This window comes from Bos javanicus, chromosome 16, assembly GCF_032452875.1.
Source record: "Bos javanicus breed banteng chromosome 16, ARS-OSU_banteng_1.0, whole genome shotgun sequence".
Classification (NCBI taxonomy): Eukaryota; Metazoa; Chordata; class Mammalia; order Artiodactyla; family Bovidae; genus Bos; species Bos javanicus.
This window is the reverse complement of record NC_083883.1, coordinates 66427275-66449695: the sequence shown is the minus strand read 5'-3', so window position 1 is coordinate 66449695 and position 22421 is coordinate 66427275. Positions and strand designations below refer to the sequence as shown.

The 22421-nt window shown below is 40.2% G+C and overlaps 1 protein-coding gene and 1 pseudogene across 1 annotated transcript in view; both read left to right on the top strand.

Annotated features, from left to right (window-relative positions):
- EDEM3 (ER degradation enhancing alpha-mannosidase like protein 3) overlaps positions 1-8175 on the top strand; it is a 78078-nt gene extending 69903 nt beyond the window's left edge. The window contains exon 20 of the mRNA XM_061383468.1: positions 4115-8175. Within this exon, the coding sequence (XP_061239452.1) occupies positions 4115-4518 (404 nt within the window). The 3' untranslated portion in view covers positions 4519-8175. The remainder of the gene's footprint in view (positions 1-4114) is intronic.
- A 4818-nt stretch (positions 8176-12993) lies between these two features.
- On the top strand, positions 12994-16908 carry LOC133227377 (HIG1 domain family member 1A, mitochondrial-like; annotated as a pseudogene).
- The last annotated feature ends 5513 nt before the right edge of the window (positions 16909-22421 follow it).

Genomic DNA, 22421 nt, shown 5'->3' with positions numbered 1-22421 from the left:
CTTAGGTTTACATGTGGCAGGTTCCTTTTCCTACGATTATCCTTCACTGAATGTGATGGGGGTGAATCTGTCCTTCAGTTGATCTGTAGAACTTAGACTTCTATTGGAAAGGATTTGGTTCTGAGGAGGTGAATCTAGTATGTAAACAGATGGCGTCTTTGCTTGGAAAGGGGCAGCTGAAATGTTAGTAGAGGTAACACTGAAGGACTCCAGCCTCTCTCCCTCAGTCACCACATGTTTTCTCTTGTATCTTTGCATTTGCACGTCTTCCCTCGTTCCACAAGTGCCTTGTCTATCCCGCTTCCACTCCCATAGCCTTTTCCTCTTTAAAAACATTTCGTCATTCTAATACCAAGTTTAGTGCTATCTTCTCTATGAATTTTTTCTCTTATTCTCATAGATAAAATGTATGGACATCTTCTTTAACAGTTTGTGTTCATTTAGTTTGGCGGTGCTGGGTCTCTGTTGCTATGCGCAGGCATTCTCTAGTTACGACAAACAGGGTCTACTCTCCATTTGTGGTGCCACGGGCTTCTCTTTGTCGTGGCTTCTCTTGTTACAGAGCGCAGGGGTTGGAGTGTAGACTTAGTGGTTGTGGCACACAGGCTTAGTTGCTAGATTTTCCTAGACCAGGGATTGAACCTGTGTCCCCTGCATTGGCAAGTAGATTCTTAACCACTGGACCACCAGGGAAAGTCCCAACATCTTAATATAGTTGTACTTTTGACATTTGTATTACATTGTACTTCTTTACCTGTGTCTCAGCTCTGTATTTCTTGTTGTCAGTAAATGCTGGTTGCATGAATGAATGGTTGTAGAACAGCCAGTCTTGAAGTCTTTGCCAAGTTTCTTTGTCCTTTCATTATTAAAACTTTTTTCTTTTCTTTCTCTCTCTTTGTATCATGAGATTTTCTTCATTCATTTTTACTTCCACATGTCTGACTCACCATCCCTGAATTTAATGATGTAGTCATTACACAGGCCCCTTAGAATGAAGGTTTGTAGTGGTGTGGTAGATTCTTTCTTTTTGTACTTCTCCAGCTGTCATTTTTATTTAGCTGATTGTTGCCACTTTGCTATGTATCACATATTCTCATATATTTGATCTGTTTTTGGGTGATTTGCTCTGCTTTTACACTAATCTATTTGCTTATTCCAGTGCTAATAATAAAATAGTTTGTTATTCTGAATACATTTTAATCTCTCTTCAGGCAGCTCCCATCTCACTAATTCTTTTCAGAATTTATTGACTTCTCTGTGATGTACATTCTTCCATAGGAATTTAAAAATAATCCTATCCAGTCCAAAAAGTAAAGTAGAATTGGGATTCATTTTGGAATTGTATAACTGCATGTGTTACATCTAAACAGGAAGGTTTTGTTAAATATTGACTTTCCATCCAGGTACATACAGGTACTTACCTGTAAATTGAATCAGATCTTATTTTTTCATTGAGATTTTATAATATTAAACAATAAGATTTCATAATAAATTTAATTCTATGTCTTGTGGATTCTGTTTTTAATTATAAAAGGTTAACTTAGTTTATTTCTAACCAGTTATTGCTACTGCAGAGGGGTTATTTGTATTGTTTCATTCCTTTTTTATGGCTGAGTAATATTCTATTGTATATATGTACCATATCTTCTTATCCGTTCCTCTGTCAGTGGACATCTAGGTTGCTTCCGTGTCCTGGCTGTTGTGAACAGTGCTGCAGTGAGCATTGGGGTGCGTGTATCTTTTTGAATCATGGTTTATCACAGTGTATTGAATATAGTTCCCTGTGTTATACAGTAGGACCTTGTTGTTTATCCATCCTGTGTATACTGATTTGCGTTTGTTAAGCCACTGAGGCAGTAAGTGAGGTATACTGTCCTGGAGCCTGCATGGGTAGAGGCTGGCAGTGGAGAAAGGGGCTCCCTTTGTGTGCCACTTAACAATGGTGCTTGACTTCTACGGTGGCCCGGGTACTTCTGCAAACACCCCCAGTTGCGGCCATACCGCACTCCAGCCCCCTTCAGGCCTTGTCCACAAGCCAACAGCAGTGCTCTTCCTGTGGACTGCGCACTCAACGCTGAGTTTCAGGCCCTGCCCGTACCTACGGACATGTGTCTGAGGCCGGGGCGCGCAGGGCAGCAGTACTCCAGTCTGTGCAGGCGTCTCTTCTGCCTGCCTCAGATGGGGGTTGTGCTCGCCTCTGAGCCTCTGAACCCCCCTTTCTGTCCCCGCTGATCTGAGAGGGCTCCCCAGGATGCGGGAGCCTCTCCTCTCTTTAGCTCCCTCCCAGGGGCACACGTCCTGCCCCTCCATCCTCTCTTTTCTTCGTCCTACCCGATAGAGACTTTTCTTGTCCTTTCAGGTTTGAGGTCTCCTGCTTGTGTCCAGTAGGTGTTCTGTGAGATGTGTTCTGTTCATAGATGTATTTTTCCTGTTATTTGTGGGAGGAGGAGAGCTCCCCATCCTACTCCACATCTCGATTGGAACCTACCCCATCCTGTTTCGTTATCCTTAGCTAGGTTTCCAAAATAATATTATGTAACATGTAACCCTAGAGTGATTCTTTGTCAAAAGCACAGTCTTTATTACTATATAAAATAGCCCCACACCTTTTCATATTCTAAACTAGATTAATGCAGTCTAGAAATGAAGGTTCTTTTTGTTTTTGCTTGAACTTAGGGTAGCCTAGCATAAATGAGCTCCAAGCTGCCAGACTGCTTTCTGTTCTTTAGTTTCCCTAAATGTCAAATTAAAATGTACCTTTTCCACAGCTGAGAGAACGTGTGGGAACTCCTCCCCCTTGCCCACCTTCCCCCTGACACACCCCCAGCACAAACTGTCTAAAGCTTCCCATGTCAGGTAATCCTGCCTGGTCAGGGTGTATGCATACGTATCCTTCTGTCCCTCCCTGTGTGCCTTTATTTCCTTCCATTTTTCTGGTTTTATAATAAGTTCATCTTCTCTTTCTTCTTTGACTAATTCTGCTTATCTTTGAAATCTCAGTTCAAGTGTCACATTCTGAAAGTGAAACTGAAGCCGCTCAGTCATGTCCTACTCTCTGCGATCCCATGGACTGTAGCCTACCAGGTTTCTCCATCCATGGGATTTTCTAGGCAAGAGTACTGGAGTGGGTTGCTATTTCCTTCTCCAGGGGATCTTCCCAACCCAGGGATCGAACCCAGGTCTCTTGCATTGCAGGCAGACACTTTACCCTCTGAGCCATCAGGGAAGCACATTCTGAAAGAAGTCCTCAAATCTCATTCTTTCCAGCACCATAGCTTGCATCACAGAGTTTTCTGTTTATTTGTGTTGATTTGTAAACGTTTTCCTCAGCTGGACTATAAGATTCAGAAGGGCAAGTTAGGTGTTTGTTTTCATCTAGTTTTATCCCTAGCACCTTGCACGGTGCCTGCCACACAGAAGACGCTCATGAGATCTTTACCAGCTGACTGCAGAGTCTGAGAATTGTGCAGCCTGTGATTATAGATGCTGCTACCTCAGCACTTTCTTGTAGGAACCCTAAATAAAATGCCTCTAGTGGTTTCACTGTATATTCATTACCAGAGGTTTAGCCTGCTTTTTGGCCTTCCAGTAGATTTTATGATTATATCTTATAATTATATCTTATAAAACTTCATCAGTAATGAAGTTTTGTAAATAATCTGTTTTTGTATTTATGGAAATATTTAATCACATTGATATCCCTGAATCATTTAATTTTAATCATTTAATTTTGCAGTATCTGCATTTTCATGGTTTCTTGAGTGGGAATTTCACTTTTCAAAGAATATTAAAATTACAGCAGTGGCATGCACTGTTTAAATTTTGTTTGGTTTAATATGTTCTCATGTTTGGGCTTTCCTGAATTTAGGTGTTTAATAAATTTAAGACCTATAATATAAATTTATATGCATTTTAATATTACTGTTTAGTGTATTTCTTGGCATTTGGTGACACCCACTGACGGCAGTCTTTATTAGAGTCATCCTGCATTAACATGGTTTTCTTTTAACTCTCAGCTTTTTGCTTTAGTACTAAAGCCAGTATGGTTTTGAGAATATGATAGTACATGTTTTGAGGAGGAAAGTAGCATGAAGTTTGTTTCTTTCATGTACAGATCCTGAGATGGAAAATGAAGAACAACCATCCTCTGAAAATGACTCTCAGAGTGCTGAACAGATTGCATCAAGGTCTCAGGAGATTGATCTGGTTGATCAAGAGTCTCCTGAGGAAAGTTCTGTGAACTCTCACCCAGAAGCTTTATCTCCAGTAGATACAGACAGTGCTGCAAGCGTTTCTTCTTCTGAACAGGATTCTAACCCCATGGAAAACCTCGAGACTACAAGTCTTGATGGTGAATGTACAGATTTAGATAACCAACTTCAAGAACAGCCAGAAACTGAGGAGGATTCCAATCCTAATGTTAGCTGGGGCAAAAAGGCCCAGCCTATAGACTCCATATTAGCAGACTGGAATGAAGACATAGAAGCATTTGAAATGATGGATAAGGATGAGCTCTGACTCACAAAAGTCTACCTGGTGGTAGGTATTTCAAAAGAAAAGGTAAACTGTGGTTAATAGACACCCTGATACTAAGCAGGCTCTCTTCATGGGAGGCTTTAAGTATGGTGATGAGCAACCACGTTCTGACTGGGAGAGTTAGTTTTCATAGGAATCTGGAACACGCTGTGTTAGAACTGACCTTGTTTAAAACTGTCCCATCAAAAATGCAAACTCACAGTCCTCCCCCACCCCCCAGGTGACAGGAGTGTACCATCCTGCTGCACACCTTGGGCCAGGAAAAGATTACTGGGCATTCCTTGGAACCAGATTTCTGCAGTCTCTGGATAGTAGCTAAGAAACATATCTAGTTAACTATGAGGTGGGGAATACAGATTTGTACAGCTTTCTAATTAAAGGAAGCTCTCTGTTTTCTTGGTTTGCGGGTTAGAGGTTCTTTGGGGAAAACGCATAGGAGTTTTGTGGGCATTCTGGTTATGCTGCCTTCACAGAAACACTCAAAGTGACCTAAATGGTTGTGAAGCAAATGCATTCATGGTGAAAACAGTCTTTGCTCAACATTTTCACTCGCTTCATTGTGTAACATGATCGAGATGACTTGATTTTTTTCCCTCTTATCGGTGTCCTTTTCATTTAAACCAAAGGTGAAGCCAGTGTACTTTCTCAGTGAGTTCTTTGCGTAAAGACTAATCATTGGGACCAGGTAAAAAGGTCATATAATGTGGGAATTGGTTACCTAATACTCTTGAAAAATGGAGCAAGGGAGAAACTGTAATGTTGCAATATGAACTTGCCATTGGGCCTTCCATAGGGAAAGCTGTGACTACTCTGAAATGGAACTTAAGGTTATATCTTTGTAGGGTAAATTATAAATCTTTTCCAGTTCATTTCTTTGGAGGTGATTACCTCTAGCCATCAGCCTTACTCCATCCCATGTGTAGTATGCATTTTGAGCCACAAGACCTGTGTTGCCAATAGCTGAATACATTTTGTTCCATTTTTCTGTCTTAGCCATGATAAAACTGTGGTAGTGGTCTAAAAATTCTGGAGTAACTACTATTTTTTCCTCCTTTGAAACTATAGTTGCTAAAGTTGCACCTAAGGAATCTGTCACATTTTCTGTTGATCATGGTTTTTAAGTTTTGTTTTGTTTTGTTTTAATGAGTATTCCTTCCAATATGGACTTGAAAATTAGTCTATGGTAACCTGTGTAAAAAACACAGTAGCAACTAACATATAGCCATATAGCTTAATGGAACCTTTTCCCCTATTTTTAATTTTTTTTGGGGGTGTGTGTGTGTATGTGTGTGGCAGTCTGGTGCTGGCCACATTTAAGTTTTTAGAACTTTTTTGTTGATATCTGTAGACAGCCCTGTAATTGAAATCATGGCTTTACTCTATTTATTTTTTAAACATACGTGAATCAGTTCTAAAGGAATATTTGAGACTTTTCTTTTTCTTTACCGTGTCATTATATAATAATTTTTTTCCTTAAAACACAGTTTTGGAGGTACTGATGAACTTAAACTGTATATGGAGCTGTTAAAAGAACAGCAGTGCTGTATTGTAGTTATGTATATTCATGTACAGTATGTCTTAGATCCCAGGTAAACATGTTCTTTTGTAAGGGGATAAATAGCTGCTTTCAAAAATTCCAGCTGAAGTTAATTGGGTCAGTGAGTAATAAATCTAATAGAGAATTCATTTTGAGGGGGGGGAAAAAGAGTAGTATAAAAGACTTTTTTTGGCCCTTAATTAAACCTGACACCAAAATGGATATTTTTAGTCTCTCTGCATGTGAAATTTGGTGTAAAAAGATGATAGAACTATAATACATAGAGTATATGGAAGAATAGACATAGTACTTTGTTCATTTTGATTGCAAAGCTGCCAAAATAGTTGAAGCGTAATTACTTGACTTGCCTTGATTTATAGGACTGGGGCTTGGAGAAAAGGAGCAGATGTTCCTTTAAGACTTGGATTACAGAAGCCTTATATACATTGATTTGGTTTTCTTTTTGTAGTTCAAAGCCATTGTTGTCAAATCTAGCTTTTCTAATTTATCAAAACAACATAATTTTATTTCCAGCAGAGATCTTGTGGCATACACAGAAAAGCCAGCTTACTGCCACTTACCCTTTCTTTGGCCATTAGGGGGAGTTGTTGCCATTCATTGAGGTCTAGAAGCAACTTGGAGAAGGAAATGGCAACCCACTCCATATTCTTGCCTGGAGAATCCCATGGACAGAGGAGCCTGGCAGGCTACAGTCCATGGGGTCACAAGAGTCGGACACAACTTAGTGACTAAACCATCAGCTTGTCTAGAAAAATGAATACTTAAAATTTAGCTATAAAATTAACAAACTATAAAAATTAATAGCAGAAGGAATTATACTTGATTTTTCCCTAGCTAAGAAAAGAAGGTATAATGTTCAGCTTCAAAACTCCAACATTGTCACTGACTCTCCATTCTTAACTGACATACTGCCACGAAGTTGTTTTTAAGTTCATGAAAAGTTTCAACAGCATTAGGCATTTTTTAAAATGTTTTGTTTTTTAAGTACCTTTTATAGCATTTTATTTACTTCCTAAAGATTCAGGGGTTTCTGTGTGACCCTGAATTTTAGAAACATCTGGTCTACCTCAGTTAGCTGTTGGCTGCATAGAGAGAGAGCTGAAGTGATCACCACAGCCATAAAATTGACTAAGAAGGATTTATACAATGTTTACAAACCTGGAATCAAGTATGGATTTTATCTGAAAGTTAAAAGTTAGATATTAGAGAAAGTATTTAATTCAGGTATTTTCAAGTTTTAAAACTTCACTTGTTTACCTACTAAAAATAGTTCAAGTTTTTTCTGCTTAGGAAACTCCATTAAAATGATATACCCTAATTTGCAGTGCTTTTCTCATAAAGTTTTAGGTGTGAAAAATTGTAATTTCCTAGATATGTTTGGGATGGGATATTTTGTTGGGTAGGTTTTCTTTTTTCTTTTTAACTTTTAATAGGCTTCCAACAAGAATACAGTTGTTTCAGAACAAATTTTTTAACATTATATTTTTCCCTTTCTCTTCACAGTGTTTAGAGAGTAAAATGAAAAACTGTGCACTCTGTGATTTTAACTTCTCTAATATACTCTTGAGATTTTTATTTTAATTTAAATTACCATCTCATGGCCCTTTGAGTAGTAAAACCAGCATTTGTTCCCTCACCAGACCCCATGCCAAATTCATCATAAAGAAAGCTCAGCATCCATAGTTCCAATAGTGCTTATCAATATAGAGGAGGGGGCATTTAGTAAATATTCCAACTGGTCGTTTTATGCACAAGGCTTCAGTCAGAACATAGAAAAAAAAAACATTCTGTGAATGAAATATTGTATGTTCAGATTTTATAAAAGACATTTTTAAAAGCCCAATTTACAGCCGTATATTTTCTTATGATGTAATTTATGAAAAAAGATGTCTGTACTAACAGGTGCTGTAACACTACTGTTGTTGGATTTTATTGTTTGGTGATAAATGTATACAATATTTCTAAGGGAAACTATGTACTGTGATGTAAAAGTCTGGGCAAAATGTATATAATCCTTGTATATAGTTGTGTATTTGATTATAATTACTGATTGTAAAGATTTAATAAAATATGTAAATATCCTGGTCTAGTTTTAATTTTAATTTGTAGCATACTTTGCATATCTTTACACTTTGATATCTCTAAATTTTTTTTTCACCACTGTCTTCCCTTTCATTTTCATTTTATCCTAGAAGAGCAGATTTGGGGAATGGCTTAGAATATAGACATGCAAACATACATTGAACTCAACTCGTATCCTCAGGGTAGAGCTAGAGTTATTAATTTACAGTGTCAATATTGGTTGCATGTGTGTTTTGAGTTTTGTTGTTGTGGTTGTTTTGTCACTAAGTCGTGTCTGACTCTTTTGAGACTCCATGGACTGTAGTCCACCAGGCTCCGCTGTCTAAGGAATTTCCCAGGCATGAATATTGGAGTGGATTGCCATTTCCTTCTGTAGGAGATCTTCCTGATTCAGGGGTTGAACTGGCATTGCCTGCATTGGCAGGAGGGTTCTTTAGCAATGAGCCGCCAGGGAAGCCCATATGTTTTGAGTTTTCTAATATTTAATAAAATCAGTTGTCCTTTTAATATTGTCATCAAAAGTATACTGACCTCTCCTGTTAATTCCATTGAGACCATCTGTTTAACAGCCACTTTCAGATACTGTGATACTATGCTTTTCATCCTTACTGTTATAGGGTTTCTGAACACAAGATACCTTGAAAGATCTGATAATATCACTATTATCTATTGATATTAATAATCACTTTCTTTAAAGATAAGCAAACTGAAAGTTGAACAAGTTCTAAGCATCTTATGCTTAGGTGCCTGGTTCATGGATTGGGAGCCTTGGTTTATTTCCAGAGCTTATGAATTCGTAAAAGAATGGACTCATCATCCCAGATGACTGTGGGAGAAATAGTTTAGAAGTCTTGTGGTGTATTAGAGCACATTTCTACCCTTGTTTCAGCCCCAGCTGTCTAAGAAGTGGTGCTGTCTTGAGACATAGCAGCTACAGGTAATACTGAAAAAATACTTTGGATGTAACAGTAGGATGGAATTTCATAGAGAAGATTGAAAACCTTCTGCCAAGAGTTAAGGAGAGAGCCAAAGTCCTTAAATAGACTAGTCAGAGACAGAGGAACCTAACACCTGGGGCCTGGCTGTTCCCCTCCTACCACCGTCACCACCACCACCCTACTGTTGGAGTTGCAGCAATTGGAGGACAGCTTACACAGCAAACCCTACTTTATCTTTTCCGAATTTCTGGGAAAAGCCATTGATCTTGGGTCAAGAGGCAGTCTGACAAACACTGCAAGCTAGCTTGTCCTAAACGCCCTTTCCCCACTGTCCTATCCAGCTTTCTCCTTGTAGAGTAGGTGGAGTTCTCAAGGCAATCCCAGAGAGCTGCTGTCTTTAGAAGAACTGATCTATTTAGTCAGCCACACTCTTGTCTTACCTGAGGTCTATGCCAACTGAATCCCAGCTTTAATTGTCTTATTATATTAATAAAATAGGTAAATATTTTTAGGCCCTATTATCTCAGTCTCCAATCATTACTTTTAACTCAGTCTTGTCCATTCACTTGGGTAATTCTTCAGGACCTCCAATCAGTTGGTCCTTCTACTTTCTCAGAATCCATCACCCTTCCCCATGGCCTCACTTCCCAATTTACCCACCATTAATATCTCTTGCTCTTTTGAGCAAACTTGGCAAAACTTTAAATCTTATTAAGTCCAGCTACTCATTGATTTAGCATGTAAGTGTAAGTAGTTATTGGAACTGGATGAAATCACACCACCGGTGCTCACTGGCACTTTAAATCATGAATACAAATCTAGGAAGGGAGAAAATGGAGAAAAGAGCCTGGAACTGGGCTATGACGGATTCTGAGGATTCAAAGATGAGGCTTCTGTGTCTTTCCAAAGACTCACAGCTTGCAGGATTTAGTAAGGATTTTAGACTTTGTTCTAAGGGTAATGAGAAATCACTAAAGGGTTTTAAATTAGCATAATGAAATGTAATGCTAAATGAATAAAAATCTAGAACTGTATATGAAGTATAATCTCAGCCCTATTCTGTAATTTAAAAAAAAACAACACCTCATTTATTCAACAAAAACTTACTGAGCATCTCCTGTGTGTCAGGCATTATGGGGCCTGGAGGTTGCAACACTGGGTCAAACATAAGCAAAGAAGATAGAAAATAAAACAGTATTAATAAATATAATAAGCTTATGAAGGAAAAGAATTTATGGTAAGAGGATAGTGATGGATATCAACAAAGAATTCTACTTTAAGTAACCAAAACATTAACAATGATTATCTCTGGATTACAGGCAATTTCTATTTCTTTATCTGTTTGGGTATATTTCCAAAATGAACATTACGATTTTAAAAATAAAAACAGCCTAGGTCAAAGGTGAAAGACATGCTGAGAACTATAGAACATTAATAAAGGAAATTATGTTTCAAAGAAATGGAAAGATATCCTCTTAGATTGAAAATAGTAATATTGTTAAAATGGCAATACTACCCAAAACAATTTACACATTTAATGCAATCCTTATCAAATTACTCATGGCATTTTTTCACAAAACCAGGACAAATAGTCCTGAAACTTATATGGAATTGTAAAAGACCCAGAATTGCCAGTGCAATCTTGAGGAAAAAGAACAAAGCAGGAGGTATATCCCTCCCAGACTTCAGACAATACTAGAAAGCTACAGTAATCAAAACAGCATGGTAAATAGACATATGGACCAATGGAACAGAATAAAGAACCCAGAAATAAACCACTCATGTATGGTCAATCTTCCACAAAGGAGGCAAGAAGATGCAATGGAGAGAAGACTGCACCACCAGCAAGTGGGGCAGGAAAGGGAGCAGCCATATGCAAGGCAGTGAAGCCAGACATGCACTTAGGCCATGGGCAAAACAACTCAAAATGGCTTAAGACATGACAGCATAAAGCTCCTTGAAGAGAATATAGAAAAAGCATAAATTGACATAAATGCCAAAGAATGCTCAAACTACCGCACAATTGCACTCATCTCACACGCTAGTAAAGTAATGCTCAAAATTCTCCAAGCCAGGCTTCAGCAGTACATGCACCATGAACTTCCAGATGTTCAAGCTGGTTTTAGAAAAGGCAGAGGAACCAGATATCAAATTGCCAACATCCGCTGGATCATCAAAAAAGCAAGAGAATTCCAGAAAACCATCTATTTCTGCTTTATTGACTATGCCAAAGTCTTTGACTGTGTGAACCACAATAAACTGTGGAAAATTCTGAAAGAGATGGGAACATCAGACCACCTGACCTGCCTCTTGAGAAACCTGTATGCAGGTCAGGAAGCAACAGTTAGAACTGGACATGGAACAACAGACTGGTTCCAAATAGGAAAAGGAGTACGTCAAGGCTGTATATTGTCACTTTGCTTATTTAACTTCTATGCAGAGTACATCATGAGAAACGCCGGGCTGGAAGAAGCACAAGCTGGAATCAAGATTGCCGGGAGAAATATCAATAACCTCAGATATGCAGATGACACCACCCTTATGGCAGAAAGTGAAGAGGAACTTAAAAGCCTCTTGCTGAAAGTGAAAGTGGAGAGTGAAAAAGTTGGCTTAGAGCTCAACATTCAGAAAATGAAGATCATGGCATCTGGTCCCATCACTTGATGGCAAATAGATGGGGAAACAGTGTCAGACTTTATTTTGGGGGGCTCCAAAATCACTGCAGACGGTGACTGCAGCCATGAAATTAAAAGACGCTTACTCCTTGGAAGGAAAGTTATGACCCACCTAGACAGCGTATTGAAAAGCAGAGACATTACTTTGCCAACAAAGGTCTGTCTAGTCAAGGCTATGGTTTTTCCTGTGGTCATGTGTGGATGTGAGAGTTGGACTGTGAAGAAAGCTGAGTGCCGAAAAATTGATGCTTTTGCACTGTGGTGTTTGAGAAGACTCTTGAGAGTCCCTTGGACTGCAAGGAGATCCAACCAGTCTATCCTAAAGGAGATCAGTCCTGGGTGTTCATTGGAAGGACTGATGCTGAAAGTGAAACTCCAATACTTTGGCCACCTCATGTGAAGAGTTGACTCATTGGAAAAGACTCTGATGCTGGGAGGGATTGGGGGCAGGAGGAGAAGGGGACGACAGAGGATGAGATGGCTGGATGGCATGACCAACTTGATGCACATGAGTTTGGGTGAACTCCGGGGGTTGGTGATGGACAGGGAGGCCTGGTGTGCTGCAATTCATGGCATTGCAAAGAGTAGGACACGACTGAGCGACTGAACAGACTGACTGACTGATACCAATATTTTAAGTCAATCTCCCAAAGCCATAGAAATAAAAGCAAAAATAAATGAGATCTAATCAAACGTACAAGGTTTTGTTCAGCAAAGGAAACCACAGCAAAATCAAATGACAGCTTACAGAATGGGAGAAAATATTTACAAATGAAGCAACTACAAGGAATCAATTTCCAAAATGTACAAACAAATACAACTCAATAACAACAATAAACAGCCCAATCAAAAATGGGCAGAAGACCTAAATAGATCTACCTCCAAAGAAGACATACAGATGACAGGCACATGAAAAGATGCTCATCATTGCTAATTATTAGAGAAATGAAAATCAGAACTATAATGAAGTAGAAGATATTAAGAAGAGGTGGCAAGAATACACAGAAGAACTATACAAAAAGACCTCAATGACCCAGATAACCACGACAGTGTGATCACTCACCTAGAGCCAAACATCCTGGAATGTGAAGTCAAGTGGGCCTTAGGAAGCATCACTACGAACAAAGCTAGTGGAGGTGATGGAATTCCAGTTGAGCTATTTCAAATCCTAAAAGATAATGCTGTTAAAAGTGCAGCACTCAGTATGCCAGCAAATTTGATTAACTCAGCAGTGAGTGGCCACGAGACTGGATAAGGTCAGTTTTCATTCCAGTCTCAAAGAAAGGCAATGCCAAAGAATGTTCCAACTACCACAAAATTGCACTCATTTCACATGCTAGCAAAGTAATGCTCAAAACCTTCAAGCTAGGCTTCAACAGTTTGTGAACTGAGAACTTCCAGATGTACAAACTGGATTTAGAAAAGGCAGAAGAACCACAGATCAAATTGCCGGAATCCACTGTATCATAGAAAAGCTAGAGAATTTCAGAAAACATCTACTTATGCTTCATTGACTACGCTAAAGCCTTTGTGTGGATCACAACAAACTGTGGAAAATTCTTAAAGAGATGGGAATACAGACCACCTGACCCACCTCCTGTGAGACCTGTATGCAGGTCCAGAAGCAACAGTTAGAACTGGAACAACAGACTGGTTCCAAATTGGGAAAGAAGTACGTCAAGGCTTTATATTGTCATCCTGCTTATTTAACTTATATGCAGAGTACATCATGCCAAATGCCAGTCTGGATGAAGCACAAGCTGGAATCAAGATCTCTGCGAGAAATATCAATAACCTCAGATATGCAGATGACACCACCCTTATGGCAGAAAGCAAAGAGGAATTAAAGAGTCTCTTGATGAAGGTGAAATAAGAGAGTGAAAAACTCAGCATTCAAAAAATACTCATCTAGGAGAAGCCAGCTGGACAGCAGGTGCAGGAGTGCGGTCACTAGTGGATAGGAACCTGAAACATCTTGTGGTTGTCTGAAGATTCTTCAATCACTATGTCAAGGGACACATGTTTCTCTTTCCTCATATGATGAAGATCAGGGATGTTAACTTACCCAAAAAGCTAAGAGAGGCACCATTTGTCCCCATGGGACTGACAGGTTTTGCAGCAATTATTGCATGTGGATTATATAGAGGGGAAATATTAAAATTTCTGTTCACCTGATCCACATGTGTGTGGCAGCCCAAAGCTTTGTTGTGGGAGCAATGTCTCTTGGTATGGGTTATTCCCTGTATCAAGAATTCTGGGCAAAACCTAAACCTTAGAAGAGGAGATGCCATCTTGGTCTTGGTGGTGGTGCTTGCTTTAATTAGACATCTCATACTGAGGTTATATATTTATGCTGAAAATAAATTTTTTGGGTCAGACAAGAACATGGTAATTTGAATATTGGCTTATTTTCTTGCAGGCTTGATTTGCCTGCTGACCAGATTACTGGTGACTAGTTCACTAGCTAGGTCATTCGGGGGAGTCAGATTCAGATCGGCACAAAAGAAACATGTCACTTTTAAATACATTTAATAGAGATACCTGTCCACCCTCTTAAACTCTTCTGTTGAAATTAGTTCTAAAGAAGACAACATGCTAATCCTGAAAATGCTCCCAGTTGCTGCAGAATATCATATGCTTTTGATGTAATGTAGGAGTCCTATTTTGGAGAAGGCAATGGCACCCCACTCCAGTACTCCTGCCTGGAAAATCCCATGGATGGAGGAGCCTGGAAGGCTGCAGTTCATGGGGTCGCTGAGGGTCGGACATGACTGAGCGACTTCACTTTCACTTTTCACTTTCCTGCATTGGAGCAGGAAATGGCAACCCACTCCAGTGTTCTTGCCTGGAGAATCCCAGGGACGGGGGAGCCTGGTGGGCTGCCGACTATGGGATCGCAGAGTCGGACACGACTGAAGTGACTTAGCAGCAGCAGGAGTCCTATTTACTGCTGTTAATTTAACTTTCTGTCCTGTGGACTGAGTACTGTTTTAAGGGCTGGTTGGCTCTTGAGGAACCCTTTCAGAATAGTACATGGAATATAACATTATAAACCTCCCTGCAAGTAAAAAGTTGGTAACAGAGCCACTTTGAAGTAGTATTTATTTTAGGTCATAGTTGTAAACATGAGAACAACTTAACTGTCTATCCCTATTAGCGCTTTTGTAGTTGCAGAATTAGATTTTGCTGCTGTTATATTAGAATAATTTTAAATGTTATTTTGAAACAAATGTGTGTTTTAGGTGCTAATGCAAAGGTAAATAAAAAACACTTTTTAAATGTGCACAGTATGTTTATTTTCTCCAAAAGAATCATCAACTAAATAAAATGCCTATAATGGAAGTGATTGATGAGCAAGCTGGTTTGGTCAGATATTCTACAAACTTTGGTATGTCACAGAATGCTTTGCTGTACTTGTGAAATTCTCTTGTCTAACCTGAATTTACATTCCGTGGTGATAACATGATAAATGTAGTGTTATTAAAGTAAGTGAACACACACACACAAAACAGGGTCATGTCATGTGGCCACATCACTTCATGGCAAATAGATGGGGAAACAGTAGAAACAGTGCGAGACTTTATTTTGGGGGGCTCCAAAATCACTGCAGATGGTGACTGCAGCCATGAAATTAAAAGACACTTGCTCCTTGGAAGAAAAGATATGACCAACCTAGACAGCATATTAAAAAGCAGAGACATTACTTTGCCAACAAAGGTCCATCTAGTCAAAGCTATGGTTTTTCCAGTAGTCATGTATGGATGTGAGTTGGACTATAAAGAAAGCTGAGCACCAAAGAATTGATGCTTTTGAACTGTGGTGTTGCAGAAGATTCTTGAGAGTCCATCGGACTGCAAGATCCAACTAGTCCATCCTAAAGGAAATCAGTCCTGAATATTCATTGGAAGGACTGATGTTGAAGCTGAAACTCCAATACTTTGGCCACATCATGTGAAGAGCTGACTCATTTGAAAAGACCCTGATCCTGGGAAAGATTGAAGGTGGGAGGAAAAGGGGACGACAATGGATGAGATGGTTGGATGGCATCACTGACTCTATAGACATGAGTTTGAATAAACTCCAGGAGTTGATGAAGGACAGGGAGGCCTGGAGTGCTACAGTCCATGGGGTTGCAAAGATTCAGACACGACTGAGCAACTGAAGTGAACTGGACAATACTGTCCATGGAATTCTCCAGGCCAGAATACTGGAGCGGGTAGCCTTTCCCTTCTCTAGGGGATCTTCCCAACCCAGGGATAGAACCCAGGTCTCCCACAATGCAGGCAGATTCTTTACCAGCTGAGCCACAAGGGAAGCCCATATTTTAAATGAAAGTTGCTCAGAAAATCGCCTGGACATATATCCAGAATCCAGACAAAACTATAATTTAAAAAGATACATGCACTCCTATGTTCATAGCTGCACTATTCACAATAATCAAGAAGACAGGAAAGTGAGAGTGAAGTTGCTCTGTCATGTCTGACTTTTTGCAACCCCATGAACTGTACCTGCCAGTCTCCTACATCCGTGGGATTTTGCAGGCAAGATTACTGGAGTGGGTTGCCATTTCCTTCTCCAAGGGATCTTCCCAACCCAGGGATCGAATCCGGGTCTCCTGCATTGCAGGCAGACCCTTTACCACCTGAGCCACCAGGGGGCTTCACAAGACATGGACACAACCTAAATGACACACACACACACTGAATACTAGTCAGTCATAAAAATGAAGAAAACAATGCCATTTGCAGCAAAGTGGATGGACCTAGAGAAGATCATACTAAGTGAAGTAAGTCTGAAAGAGAAAGACAAATGCCGTATGAAATTACTTATACATGGATTCTAAAATACAGCACAAATTACCATCAAAACAGAAACAGGTTCACAGGCATAGAGAACAGACTTATTGCTAAAGGAGAGTAGGGGTGAGAAAGAGTTGGATTAGGAATTTGGTATTAGCAGATGTAAACTATTATATATAGAATGGATCAACAACAAGGTTCTCTTGTATGGCCCAGGAAACGATATTAAATATCCTGTGATAAACCATAATGGAAAGGAACACAAAAAAGAATGCACATGTCTATATAACTGAATCGCCTTGCTATACAGCAGAAATGAAACATGGGGAGGGAGGAGGGAGGAGGGTTCAGGATGGGGAACACATGTATACCTGTGGTGGATTCATTTTGATATTTGGCAAAACTAATACAATTATGTAAAGTTTAAAAATAAAATAAAATTAAAAAAAAATAAACAAACACAACATTGTAAATCAACCATAATTCAATAATCTTTTAAAAAACAGTCTAGGTCAATTAAACGATGAAAGGGAAAAAGAAAACCACATACCAGGATCCTACCTTGGATATGCACAACTCAACAAGTCCTCAGTGTGCCACACTTTACCATGACCATCAACAGTGAAGGGGAACAAAATATGCCTCCCCCCAATATGCTGCATATTGATTATTTTGAATTAAAAAGCTACTTAAGAAACAGTCTTAAGAAACACCAGGACTTCCCTGGTGGTCTAGTGGGTAAGAATCCACCTGCCAAAGCCAGGGACACAGGTTCGATCCCTGGTTGGGGAAGATTCCACATGCCACGGAGCAGCCAAGCCTAGGCACCACAACCACTGAGCCTGTGTGCTGCAACTACTGAAGCCCATGGACCTAGAGCCTGTGCTCCACAACAGGAGAGACCACGGCAATGAGAAGCCTGTGCACTGCAATGAAGAGTAGCCCCACTCCCTGCAACTCGAGAAAGTGCATGCAGCAATGAAGACCTAGTGCAGCCAAGAATAAATTAATTAGCTTTAAAAAAAAGTCAGTGCAAGAACACCCTGACTCTCCTTTGTCCACCTGAAAGCAGGAAATCAGTCTCCCATGTCAAAGGTACCCTCCCTGTACCAGGAGGCTACAGGGCATCCTTATCACCAGAGACAGGCAATTTAGGGACATGAAAGGCTATATAAACAAACCTTGTTACTTCACCACCAATTTGTTAACTCCAAGCCCAAACCCCTTTATCTTGTCAATTCCTCACAAATTTATTGTTTCCTTGTCTAAAAGGTATAAAAGCTGTCTACTTTGGTAACTCTTTTGAGTACCACATTTTTATGAGCTCCCGACCTCATGCGAAAAGACCCTGATGCTGGGAGGGATTGAGGGCAGAAGGAGAAGAGGATGACAGAGGATGAGATGGCAGGATGGCATCACTGACTTGATGCACATGAGTTTGGGTGAACTCCAGGAGCTGGTGATGGACAGGGAGGCCTAGTGTGCTGCAATTCATGGGGTCGCAAAGAGTCAGACATGACTGAGTGAACTGAACTGTACATATGAAATTAAATTTGTTTCTCTCCCGTTAATTTTTCTTGTGTCAATTTAATTAATAGACTAGCTAAAGAATCTAGAAGGGAAGAAGGGACAAGTTTTCCTTGCCTGTAGCATCATATAGCTGGGATTCAAAACCTTGGGAGGAGATGAGGTTCATTAAAAGTATGTGGGGTACTTCCCCGGTGGTCCAGTGGTTAAGACTGTGTTTCCTCAGCAGTTTGACCAGGGTTTGATCCCTGGTCTGGGAACTAAGATTCCACAAGACACATGGCACGCCAAAAAATTAAAGAAAGAAAAGAACGTGGACTGGGGAAAAGAGAAGAGAATGGAAAACAGCCCTGAGTTTGCTGGCATTTAAGGATTGGCAGAGGAGGAAGGGATTGATGGAATGGGAAAGTCGAAGGGGGCAGAGGAACATGAGGACTGAGCAGTGTTATAAAAACCACAAGAAACATCATTTCAAGGAAGGAGTTGTGGATAACCCGAAATCCCTATAGAGCTGGTGTCAGTGTACCATTCTGTATCAGAATGCAGGTTAGGTATTTCTAATACTTGAGAAAAGTCAGAAATTCTGGTGAAATCTCAGTTTAAATATGGTTCAAGTCAAAAAAGATATGACAACAAAAGCCTCCAGTTTGCAGTCTCAGAGCTAGCAGACTCTTACCCCCACATGTGGAGGTTGAAAGAAGACTCCTTTATTTTCAAGGGACTGTTTGCCAGTATCCTAGACCTATTACAGGCACCTAAGGCCTCCTCCAACTGTTGAGACTTTCTGATGGCTTAACACCTCAGATGGTGATTATGTGGCTTTCCAAATAGAGATCCTTGGCTTAATCAAGTAGGTCAATGGAAAAACGTGCCTCATTCATTCACCTTCCTACAATTCTAATGTCAACCAGGAGACACCAGGTCAGACCTTGCCTCCATCAACTGCTTCGGCCAGACTGCTGACTCAGTTTCACAACGTCTTCCTTTGGTGGTTCCTGGCAGTTTGCTCTCTCCAAGAAGCCCTATCAGAGCCACACACCACCTAGGATACTTTTATAAGCCTCTGCTCAGCTCAGTGGTGATTCCTTCAAGTTCTAGCAACACTCCCAAGAGGACTAGTCCAGGCCAGTTTTCCTCTCATAGGTAGTGTGATAACTCATGCCCTCTTTGCAGTGAAAGTGTGAAGTCACTCAGTCGTGTCTGACTCTGCGACCCCATGGACTGTAGCCTGCCAGACTCCTCTGTCCATGGGATTCTCCAGGCAAGAATACTGGAGTGGGTTGCCATTTCCTTCTCCAGGGGGCCTTCCCGACCCAGAGATGGAAACTGGATCTCCTGCGCTGCAGGCAGACTCTTTACCATCTGGCGCTCCTCTTTGCAGACCTGGTAATAAAAAGAACTGCCACTTTTTGAATCATCACTAGGTATTAACATATACTGGGAACTCTATATAGGTGATTCCTTATCCATTTGGCAACATTGTGAAATGTCTGTTATTTCATTTTATAGATAAGGGAATATATATTTCAACAAAGTTGAGGGACCTGCCCGAAGTCCCAAAGCCAGTTAGATGGATCTGGGACTTGGGCCTAAATGAATCAGATTTCTACTACACAAGCAGCCTTTCCTGTCTACGTACAGTTATCTGTTTGGGCCAAGTGTAATATAGCTGCCAAACAAAGCTGATTTAGAGATCCTAGTAAACAAAGTTTTATTGCCAACCAGCCAGCCACCAAAGGGATCTGGGAATTGAAGGTAATTTGCTTATAGATTCAGGCCTTATGGCCTCTGAGCTAGAGGATATTTATCAGAAACCTTGAAAATGGCAGACATGTGTCAGAGAAATAGGTCTCTCTCTTTCTAAGGCAACGACTAGTTTTTCTGATCACTGGGTCAAACATTTCATCTTCTCCAGCTAGAATGGCCAGAACTAGGTGACATCTATGAAGCACAAAAGAAATTCATACAAGTGTGTTTTACCAGCTCAAGAGACTGGGAGCCCCTTGAGAAAACAGAAAAGTTTGGCCTATTCATCTTTGTCTCCCCCACATCAGTACCTGACTCTTGAAAGGCACTCACTGAACACTTATGGAGAACTAAATGAAATACCTCGTCAATGAAAAATTAGTCAGCTGATCTAAGAAAGAAATTGAAAAAAAAATTTTCAGCCCAATTGAAGATTATCTAAGCCAGGAACAGCATCTCAGAAAGCTTGGAGAACTGTTCTGCCCATTAGAAGTCAACCACAGTCACCGAAGTTTTTTGAGGCAGAGGGCTGTACATTAAGTGATGTATTATTGACAGCTTACACAATCTAGCAAGCAGTGGGTCAGGGGTCATTGTGGCCCCTTACAAGATTAAGAAGGAATGTTATCTTTTAAGGAGTTGTCTTGCTGATGCTGGGAAAATCTTGCTGTTGCTGTTTATAGTTGAGCAGGAATTTCTGCCTGTGGGGAGGTTTGGTTCATGGACAAAAAGGGTAGCCAGTGCACAGTGTGGGGAGAGAGGAGGCCAAAGGCAAAGAAATCTTAAAAATATATATTTATTTATTTGGCTGTTCTGGATCTTAGTCGTGGCATGCGGGATATAGTTCTCTGACCAGGGATCGAACCCAGGCCCCCTGCATTGCAAGCCCAGAGTCTTATCCACTGGACTACCAGGGAAGTCCCCAGAGACATTTTTTTTATGTTTAAATTTTTTTTGCTGTAAAATATGAATTTTATTTCACAATCTGGTTCTGAATTAGGGGATGTTTTTGTTTGTTCACTTTTGTTTTGTTAGGTCCAAAAGTCACATTTATCCGGAGAGAGAGGATATGCAATCACTGAGAAACAGCAAAAAAACGATGAAACTGAAGCTGTATAAAGATAATTCTAAAAATATCTTCTGCTGAAAGTAGTCATTGAGGAGAACAAGAGGTGATCTCAGAGGTTTAGAGTCGAAAGCTTTTTGTGATCATCACAGCCCTGAATCTTCTCATTGGACAGAACAGAAGCCAGAGATGGGAAGTGACTTGAGCAAGGTCACATATATCCAGTATTGATTATGCCCTCGGGATGCAGGAAGGGTCTGTTCCTCCTGTTTGAAAGACATTCCACCCACTTTATAGCCTCAGTATATTCATTCCTTTGCAAGTTGACATTCAGCTGGTAAGATAATTACTAACTCCAGCACTGCCCCTGAGGTGCATTTGCAAAACTCCAGGGCTCCACCGAACACAGTTTGAAAATTACTAACTTAGATAATTTATTGCTCATTATTTAAACTTTTAGCACATTCAAGTAAAAATGTCTTTTAAGTCCCTGAAAACTGGGTATTCTCATTGGCAGCATTTATTCTTCTCTTCATTTCCTGATGAATAAACCCATTAATGAAAGAATGTGCTGTGTACTTTCTTTGGTGCTATTATTCATCTGAATTAACATGTGCGTGGGCAGAGCTCAAGTGGTGAGACTGAGATCCTGCGCTGGGTGGGCCGTCTTCAGGGTCTCAAAACCCAAGGGTGCCCAAGCTTGCTTTGCAGTGATGTCAAGAATAGTGCTCTTGAGAACTGAATTGCTGAAACTGAAATTTCTAAGTTTGAAATTCTGAGTAAGATAGAGAACTGCAGAAAAGAATGATAAACAACCTGCTTACTCTACACTGGTAGAGTACAGAGTAAAACTTCCTAATTGCTTGCAATAATAAGGATCATTTATTGGATATTTGGAACATACATAAACATGAGACAACTACCATCATTATTCCCATTTTACTGTTGAGAAAATTAAGGCTTAGTAGTAGGGGTTCTTAACTCAAAGAAACTCCCTCTGGCCAAATAAAGCAGAGTTGGGATGAGCAGATACTGGAGAGGAGAGATCTCTTGAAGGGTTTTAGTGGTGACACCAAGGGGAGCTGAGGGAGGGAAGGTTTTCTCAATCTTTATCATGTAGGATGTGGAAGTAGAGTACAGACTCTGGAGCCAGGCTGCTAAGATTAGGATCCTGGCTCCACCCCTTACTCTAAGTGATCTTGCAATGGGTCTCTTGGTTTGCCCATCTGTAAAGTGGGGATAATAATAGAACCTATCTCCAAGAATAGCTGTGTTTAAAAACAGCTCAGTGCCATAATCAAGGTGGGATCTCAGTACAATAGCTATCATTAGCTAATGTATAAAGGGGTATATGTGGCACTAGTGGTAAAGAATCTGCCTACCAATGCAGGAGACAAGAGATGTGGGTTTGATCCCTCAGTCAGGAAGACCCCCTGAAGGAGGAAATGGCAACCCAATCCAGCACTTTTGCCTGAAGAATCCCATGGAGAGAGG